Source organism: Perca fluviatilis, chromosome 11 (assembly GCF_010015445.1).
Source record: "Perca fluviatilis chromosome 11, GENO_Pfluv_1.0, whole genome shotgun sequence".
In the NCBI taxonomy this organism is placed as follows: domain Eukaryota; kingdom Metazoa; phylum Chordata; class Actinopteri; order Perciformes; family Percidae; genus Perca; species Perca fluviatilis.
Genome location: NC_053122.1, coordinates 167432 through 177276, shown reverse-complemented (window position 1 = coordinate 177276; position 9845 = coordinate 167432). Strand labels below are relative to the sequence as shown.

At 44.5% G+C, this 9845-nt stretch overlaps 1 protein-coding gene across 1 annotated transcript in view; it reads right to left on the bottom strand.

Moving 5' to 3' along the window:
* Window positions 1-1904: 1904 nt before the first annotated feature.
* LOC120568467 (AFG3-like protein 2) overlaps window positions 1905-9845 on the bottom strand; it is a 29131-nt gene continuing 21190 nt past the window's right edge. The window contains exons 9-13 of the mRNA XM_039816024.1: window positions 8398-8551; window positions 6041-6148; window positions 3280-3415; window positions 2606-2706; window positions 1905-2040 (exon numbers count right to left, since the gene is read on the bottom strand). Of these exons, the coding sequence (XP_039671958.1) occupies window positions 1907-2040; window positions 2606-2706; window positions 3280-3415; window positions 6041-6148; window positions 8398-8551 (633 nt within the window). The 3' untranslated portion in view covers window positions 1905-1906. The remainder of the gene's footprint in view (window positions 2041-2605; window positions 2707-3279; window positions 3416-6040; window positions 6149-8397; window positions 8552-9845) is intronic.

Below are 9845 nucleotides of genomic sequence, written 5' to 3'. Positions count from 1 at the left end.
CCCGTGGTGATGACGACGCCGAATCGAACTGCCGAATCCGACGGACGACGAACCAACTTAACGCCGACAACCGAACTGATTTCCATTTAACGTCGAACTTCAACCGACATTCTTCGAACTTCCACGAATCCGACACTTCAACTTCATTTAACTTTCACTTAACCGCCGATAACGCCGAACGCCGAATTTAACGCCGATAACTTTGATGCCGAACGCCGATTAACCGATTTAACGGAACTGATGCCGAACGTTTAACGCCGAATCCCGTCGATGAGATATTTAACGCCGAATCTGTCGATGCCGAACGCCGAACCCGAATTTAACGCCGAACTTATTTAACTTCGCCGATTTGTCGTGAACTTAATTTTTCGAACGAACTTTCAATTTTATTTATTTTAAACTGACATTTAACCGCCGACATGCCGAACCGACGAACTTCGAATCCCGTCGAATCCTCGACGCCGATTTTCGATCCGACTGACCAATTTATTGCCGAACTTAACTGACCTGCCGATGTCGAACTGATTAACCGACCTGGCTGACCTGAAACGATGATGCCGATGTTGATGACGATTGAACTTAACTTTCGCCGAATTTAATTTGCCGAACTGCCGAATTTTATTTAACGCCGAATTGAATCCTTTCGATGGAATTTATTTATTTTTCGACGAATTTCGATGAATTGATGAATTCGATATTTAACTTTATTTATCGCCGAATTTATCGAATTTCGCCGAACTATTTAATTTTTCGAATCGCCGATTTTTCTTCATTTATCGAACCGACGCCGAATTTCATTTTCCAACCGAACGTCCAAAACCTCTCCAATACTTCTCCAATACCTCTCCAATACTTCTCCAAAACCTCTCCAGAACCCTCCTAGACCTGGTCCAGAACCCTCCTAGACCTGGTCCAGAACCCTCCAGAACACTCCTAGACCTGGTCCAGAACCCTCCTAGACCTGGTCCAGAACCCTCCAGAACCCTCCTAGACCTGGTCCAGAAGACCTCCTAGACCTGGTCCAGAACCCTCCTAGACCTGGTCCAGAAGACCTCCTAGACCTGGTCCAGAAGACCTCCTAGACCTGGTCCAAAAGACCCCGATAACGTTTCACAACTCTAGTCCTAACCTCACGGGAGATAGGGAGCTTTCAGTAGTTGGTATCTCAAATACTTCTCCAATACTTCTCCAATAACTTCTCCAATACTTCTCCAATACTTCTCCAATACTTCTCCAAACTTCTCCAATACTTCTCCAATACCTCTCCAATACTTCTCCAAAACCTCTCCAATACTTCTCCAAAACCTCTCCAATACTTCTCCAAAACCCTACATTTTCAAAACCAAACCATACTAACCCCAACCTCTCCAAACTTTCCAAACCTCTCCAAACCTACTTCCATTCTCCAAACCTTCCAAACTTCTCCAAACCTTCTCCAAAACCTCCACCTTCTCACACAATTTCAAACATCTCCAAACATCTGTTCAAAAACCCCCCAACCCCAAAACCAACCCCCACCCCCCCCCCAACCCCAAACCCCCCCAAACCCCCAAACTCCCCCCTCCCCCCCACCCCCCCACACCCCCCCCAAACCCCAACAACCCAAACACTGGGAGGCGGGGCTTAGGTCTGTTACCCATTAATTTGGACTGCTCCCATTTGATGTTCCTATCATGCTATATACCGTTGGAAAGGGAATGTGATTGGCTACTACTGCCATGATTGACGTGCTGATAGCCAATGAGAGCTTTTTCTAAGATGGCTGCTTAGAGAGATGACGCAGCGTATTGGCGCTCCACAGGTTAAAGAAATGTGTGAAATAAGAAGCAGGAAGCAGCAGCAGTCAGACAGGAAGCAGCAGCAGTCAGACAGGAAGCAGCAGCAGTCAGACAGGAAGCAGCAGCAGTCAGACAGGAAGTGAGACCTTCAGCAGCGGGTCAGCGTGCTCCAGGAACCAGCCGGCGACGGCGTGGCCGGCCTCGTGGTACGCCACGGTCTTCTTCTCCTCCGGCTGCAGCACCTGGGTCTTCTTCTCCAGACCTGGGGGGTCAGAGGTCACACGGGGGGGGGTCAGAGGTCACACGGGGGCCGAGGTACACGGGGGTCAGAGGTCACACGGGGGGTCAGAGGTCACACGGGGGTCAGAGGTCACACAGGGGGTCAGAGGTCACACGGGGGGGGTCAGAGGTCACACGGTGGGGGTCAGAGGTCACACAGGGGGGTCAGAGGTCACACGGGGGGGTCATCTGGAACAGTTTAAAGCCCCAGTGTGTAGCATGTTTAGTTGTCTATTCTCTAAATCTGTGTTCCTGTTCACCATCTCGTCCTCCAGTCTTCCTATTGGCTGGAATGTAACATCAGAGTTATCATGACCTGGAGCTCCATATTCATGTTCATCTACAAATACATTAGAGACATACAGGACACACTGCTCTAACTGTGTGTGTGTGTCTGTGTGTGTGTGTGTGTGTCTGTGTGTGTGTGTGTGTGTCTGTGTGTGTGTGTGTGTGTGTGTGTCTGTGTCTGTGTCTGTGTGTGTCTGTGTCTGTGTCTGTGTGTGTGTGTGTCTGTGTGTGTGTGTGTGTGTGTGTGTGTGTGTTCTAACCCCCGATGACTCTCTCGATGGCCTGTTCAAAGTGTTTCTGGTTGATGGCGTCTGAAAGGTGGCGAGCGGCGATCAGAGCCGCCTCGTTGCAGACGTTAGCAGATATCAAGGGCGGACACAAAAAAAAAAAAACCCCCCGGGGGGGGGGCCCCCCAAAACCCCAAAAAAAAGCCAAAAAAAAAAGGGAAAAAAGGGGCAGCACAGATGTTTGACAGATAGACAGCCTGATGTTCCAGATGTTTGACAGACAGAAAGCCTGATGTTCCAGATGTGAGAGACAGACAGACAGACAGACAGACAGACAGCCTGATGTTCCAGATGTTTGACAGACAGACAGCCTGATGTTCCAGATGTGAGAGACAGACAGACAGACAGACAGACCGACAGCCTGATGTTCCAGATGTTTGACAGACAGAAAGACAGACAGACAAACAGACAGCCTGATGTTCCAGATGTGTGACAGACAGACAGACAGACAGAAAGACAGCCTGATGTTCCAGATGTTTGACAGACAGAAAGACAGACAGACAGACAGACAGACAGACAGCCTGATGTTCCAGATGTGTGACAGACAGACAGACAGACAGCCTGATGTTCCAGATGTTTGACAGACAGACAGACAGACAGCCTGATGTTCCAGATGTGTGACAGACAGACAGACAGACAGATGTTCCAGATGTGTACCTGAGAAGCCAGGTGTGAGGGCGGCCATCTTCCTGGCCAGAGCGTCTTTGTCCAGCTCCGTCTCCAGCTTCAGAGGACGCAGGTGGACTTTAAAGATGGACGCTCGGCCTTTGATGTCCGGAGGACCTGGGACACAAAAAACGCTGAGTCACTCGTCTATCAAACACCTAATTCACCTGTCAAAAACGCTGAGTCACTCGTCTATCAAACACCTACTTCACCCGTCAAAAACGCTGAGTCACTCGTCTATCAAACACCTAATTCACCCGTCAAAAACGCTGAGTCACTCGTCTATCAAACACCTAATTCACTCGTCTATCAAACACCTAATTCACCCGTCAAAAACGCTGAGTCACTCGTCTATCAAACACCTACTTCACCCGTCAAAAACGCTGAGTCACTCGTCTATCAAACACCTAATTCACCCGTCAAAAACGCTGAGTCACTCGTCTATCAAACACCTAATTCACCCGTCAAAAACGCTGAGTCACTCGTCTATCAAACACCTAATTCACCCGTCAAAAACGCTGAGTCACTCGTCTATCAAACACCTAATTCACCTGTCAAAAACGCGAGTCACTCGTCTATCAAACACCTACTTCACCCGTCAAAAACGCTGAGTCACTCGTCTATCAAACACCTAATTCACCCGTCAAAAACGCTGAGTCACTCGTCTATCAAACACCTAATTCACTCGTCTATCAAACACCTACTTCACCCGTCAAAAACGCTGAGTCACTCGTCTATCAAACACCTACTTCACCCGTCAAAAACGCTGAGTCACTCGTCTATCAAACACCTAATTCACCCGTCAAAAACGCTGAGTCACTCGTCTATCAAACACCTAATTCACCCGTCAAAAACGCTGAGTCACTCGTCTATCAAACACCTAATTCACCCGTCAAAAACGCTGAGTCACTCCTCTATCAAACACCTAATTCACCCGTCTATCAAACACCTAATTCACCCGTCAAAAACGCTGAGTCACTCGTCTATCAAACACCTAATTCACCCGTCAAAAACGCTGAGTCGCTCCTCTATCAAACACCTAATTCACCCGTCAAAAACGCTGAGTCGCTCCTCTATCAAACACCTAATTCACCCGTCAAAAACGCTGAGTCGCTCCTCTATCAAACACCTAATTCACCCGTCAAAAACGCTGAGTCGCTCCTCTATCAAACACCTAATTCACCCGTCAAAAACGCTGAGTCACTCGTCTATCAAACACCTAATTCATATAGGCTCCATTTACCTGCGGTGTCCCCCAAGGTTCCGTCTTAGGCCCCATTTTATTTTATTTGTATATGCTGCCCCTGGCCTCCATTTTTGAAAGGCACGAGGTCTCCTTTCACTGTTATGCAGACGACATTCATATATGCTATATAAGATATATTCATATCTTATATGCCCCTGAACGTAAAAAATCTGCAGCCCCTGTTTGATTGTATGAAAGACATTAAAACATGGATGAATTTAAACTTTCTAAATTTAAATGGAGAAAAGACAGAGCTCATAGTATTTGGAAACCCTAAACCTCTTGATTTAAATTATCTTGGCCCCTTGGCTTCGAACAGTCGTTCAACTGTGAGGAGTCTTGGTGTTGTGTTAGATAGTGCATTTAAGCTTGATAAACAAATATCCGCCACTGTCAGATCATGTTTTTTCCAGTTGAGAACTATAGCCAAGGTAAAGGCATATCTCCATCCTAAAGATCTGGAAAGGGTGATAAATGCCCTTATAACCTCTCGCCTTGACTACTGTAACTCGTTGTACGTGGGCTTAGATAAGTCATCGCTTCAGCGTTTGCAGTTAGTCCAAAATGCGGCTGCACGTCTCTTGACAGGAAAGAGGAAGAGGGACCATATCACACCTGTGTTGCGTCACCTCCACTGGCTCCCTGTTCATTATAGGATCGATTTTAAAATTTTACTACTGACTTTTAAATGCTTAAATGGCCTGGCTCCATTATATTTAACAGAGCTTCTGCACGCTCATATCCCGGCTAGAGTGCTAAGATCCGCTAATCTCCTCCTCTTGGATGTACCGAGAAGCAGACTAAAAACCAGAGGTGATCGAGCCTTCAGTGTAGCTGCCCCTAACTTGTGGAACAACTTGCCAGTCCATATCAGAACCTGCCAAACTCTGGAATGCTTTAAATCATTGTTAAAAACTCATTACTTTTCTTTGGCTTTTCCTTCGAGTTAGGTTTGTTATTTCCTGGTAATTTTAAGTTTATTTTAATTTCACTATACCTCGTATACTGTATATTACACATGTTTTATTGTTGTATAAAATGTATGAGCAGTAATTTGTTGTTGTTGTTTTAACCTGTGAAGCACCTTGGTCAACCATGGTTGTTTTTAAGCGTGCTATATATAAATAAATTGATTGATTGATTGATATAGGTGTGTGTGTCTGTGTGTGTGTGTGTCTGTGTGTGTGTCTGTGTGTGCCTGTGTGTGTGTGTCTCTGTGTATGTGTGTGTCTGTGTATGTGTGTATGTGTGTGTGTGTCTCTGTGTGTGTGTGTGTGTGTGTGTGTGTGTCTGTGTGTGTGTGTGTCTGTGTGTGTGTGTGTCTGTGTGTGTGTCTGTGTGTGCCTGTGTGTGTGTGTCTCTGTGTATGTGTGTGTCTGTGTATGTGTGTGTGTGTGTATGTGTGTGTGTGTCTCTGTGTGTGTGTATGTGTGTGTGTGTCTCTGTGTGTGTGTGTCTCTGTGTGTGTGTGTGTCTGTGTGTGTCTCTGTCCTCACCGATATAAATCTGCCTGTCGAAGCGTCCCGGTCTCATCAGCGCCGGGTCCAGGATGTCCGGCCGGTTGGTTCCCGCCAGAACGACCACGTTGGTGGCCGTGTTGAACCCTGATGATGATACAGTATTAGGGGACCACTAAGGTCTATATAAAGAGACTTCAGATACAGTATTAGGGGACCACTAAGGTCTATATAAAAGAGACTTCAGATACAGTATTAGGGGACCACTAAGGTCTATATAAAAGAGACTTCAGATACAGTATTAGGGGACCACTAAGGTCTATATAAAAGAGACTTCAGATACAGTATTAGGGGACCACTAAGGTCTATATAAAAGAGACTTCAGATACAGTATTAGGGGACCACTAAGGTCTATATAAAAGAGACTTCAGATACAGTATTAAGGGGACCACTAAGGTCTATATAAAAGAGACTTCAGATACAGTATTAGGGGACCACTAAGGTCTATATAAAAGAGACTTCAGATACAGTATTAGGGGACCACTAAGGTCTATATAAAAGAGACCTCAGATACAGTAATAGGGGACCACTAAGGTCTATATAAAAGAGACTTCAGATACAGTATTAGGGGACCACTAAGGTCTATATAAAAGAGACTTCAGATACAGTATTAGGGGACCACTAAGGTCTATATAAAAGAGACCTCAGATACAGTATTAGGGGACCACTAAGGTCTATATAAAAGAGACCTCAGATACAGTATTAGGGGACCACTAAGGTCTATATAAAAGAGACTTCAGATACAGTATTAGGGGACCACTAAGGTCTATATAAAAGAGACTTCAGATACAGTATTAGGGGACCACTAAGGTCTATATAAAAGAGACTTCAGATACAGTATTAAGGGGACCACTAAGGCCTATATAAAAGAGACTTCAGATACAGTATTAGGGGACCACTAAGGTCTATATAAAAGAGACTTCAGATACAGTATTAAGGGGACCACTAAGGTCTATATAAAAGAGACTTCAGATACAGTATTAGGGGACCACTAAGGTCTATATAAAAGAGACTTCAGATACAGTATTAGGGGACCACTAAGGCCTATATAAAAGAGACTTCAGATACAGTATTAGGGGACCACTAAGGTCTATATAAAAGAGACTTCAGATACAGTATTAGGGGACCACTAAGGTCTATATAAAAGAGACTTCAGATACAGTATTAGGGGACCACTAAGGTCTATATAAAGAGACTTCAGATACAGTATTAGGGGACCACTAAGGTCTATATAAAAGAGACTTCAGATACAGTATTAGGGGACCACTAAGGCCTATATAAAAGAGACTTCAGATACAGTATTAGGGGACCACTAAGGTCTATATAAAGAGACTTCAGATACAGTATTAGGGGACCACTAAGGTCTATATAAAAGAGACTTCAGATACAGTATTAGGGGACCACTAAGGTCTATATAAAAGAGACTTCAGATACAGTATTAGGGGACCACTAAGGCCTATATAAAAGAGACTTCAGATACAGTATTAGGGGACCACTAAGGTCTATATAAAGAGACTTCAGATACAGTATTAGGGGACCACTAAGGCCTATATAAAAGAGACTTCAGATCCAGTATTAGGGGACCACTAAGGTCTATATAAAAGAGACTTCAGATACAGTATTAGGGGACCACTAAGGTCTATATAAAAGAGACTTCAGATACAGTATTAGGGGACCACTAAGGTCTATATAAAAGAGACTTCAGATACAGTATTAGGGACCACTAAGGTCTTATATAAAAGAGACTTCAGATACAGTATTAGGGACCACTAAGGCCTATATAAAAGAGACTTCAGATACAGTATTAGGGGACCACTAAGGTCTATATAAAGAGACTTCAGATACAGTATTAGGGGACCACTAAGGTCTATATAAAGAGACTTCAGATACAGTATTAGGGGACCACTAAGGTCTATATAAAAGAGACTTCAGATACAGTATTAGGGGGACCACTAAGGTCTATATAAAGAGACTTCAGATACAGTATTAGGGGACCACTAATTTTAACTAAGTCTATATAAAAGAGACTTCAGATACAGTATTAGGGGACCACTAAGGCCTATATAAAAGAGACTTCAGATACAGTATTAGGGGACCACTAAGGTCTATATAAAAGAGACTTCAGATACAGTATTAGGGGACCACTAAGGCCCTGTGTTATATTTCCCATGATGCCCCTGTGTTATATTTCCCATGATGCCCCTGTGTTATATTTCCCATGATGCCCCTGTGTTGTATTTCCCATGATGCCCCTGTGTTATATTTCCCATGATGCCCCTGTGTTGTATTTCCCATGATGCCCCTGTGTTGTATTTCCCATGATGCCCCTGTGGTACCGTCCATCTCCACCAGCAGCTGGTTCAGCGTGTTCTCCTGCTCGCTCTGCCCTCCGAAGTTTCCTCGTCCTCGTTTGCGTCCGACGGCGTCGATCTCGTCGATGAAGAGGATGCAGGGAGCGTTCTTCCTCGCCATGACGAACAGGTCCCTCACCTGGAACACACAGGAAGTGACATCATTAAGGTCGGTCCACTCTGACCCCATCCCAGCCGGGGACGGCTTTGATACACGTTTAATTCCTGTCCAAAACCTCAGAACCCTGACCCTGTCCAGTTGGGTCTGGGAGCTCCCCATTGGTCAGGGCTCAATCCGAGAGGCGGGACAAACGGTTGTCTTTCTAATTCCCTCTGCACCAATAGGATAGCTCTCCAACCAATCAGAGCAAGGCTAGCTGGTAGATTAAACTTTAAACTCTGAACACATCTTCCTTTTTAAAGAATGACTTCAGAGCCGTTCTTTGTTCTTTTCTCAAAGAGAAGCTGAACTCCAAGTCTTCAGAAGACCATAAGCCCCGCCCACCGGCTCTATACACCATGTGATTGGCCGGACCAGAGTCGGATAAGTTAAGAATCTCCGGTGAGTAGAACAGGAGGGAAACTACGTGCTAGCACGCCACCTTAGTTTGATTAAAACCAGAGGGATAAGCTATTCTAATAATTGTGTACTATGTGGTCTGACTATAAGAAAAAGAGGCTCAAGGTGGCATATGATGATGTCATGAGGCTGCTGCTCCGGGTCCTATTTCTGTTATGTCCTGTGACAATCTAATAAAAACCAGTCGGAGATGATATGGTTGATTATGGTTCAGTTTTTATGCTCCACATCTTTGGAACAAACTCCCAGAAACCTGCAGGTCCGCTGCAACTCTCAGTTCTTTTAAATCTAAGCTAAAGACCTATTTTTTGATGTTGCTTTTCTTTAAATAATCGATTTTATTAACTTTAATTTCTTATACTGCACTGTAACTTTTATTCTTATACTGCCCTATCAATTTTATTCTTGTCTTTTAATGTTTTTAATTTGTTTATTAATGTTTTTAAATTGTTTTTAATTGTCTTCTAACTGCTCTTTAATGTTTTATGTAAAGCACTTTGAATTGCCCTGTTGCTGAAATGTGCTCTACAAATAAAGCTGCCTTGCCTTATCTTTGGTAATCTACCGTTGCAATTTAAGATTTATTTATTTGATTAAGACATGTATTTTGATTAGGACAATGCACATTAATCAACATTTCTGTAAATACGGCCGTATTAGCCAGTCGGCTAATTTCCAACCGTAGTCCTGGTGTGCGTGTCTTCATGGTGGGGAGAAACCGGAGCGCCCGGAGGAAACCCACGCCAGCACGGGGAGAGCACTGGCGTGGCAGTTTTGCGATGAAGCAGCAGAGTTGGTGATATTCGTGGGGAGGAGAGAATATAAGCCCATTCAGAGTCTGTATGAGCAAGCA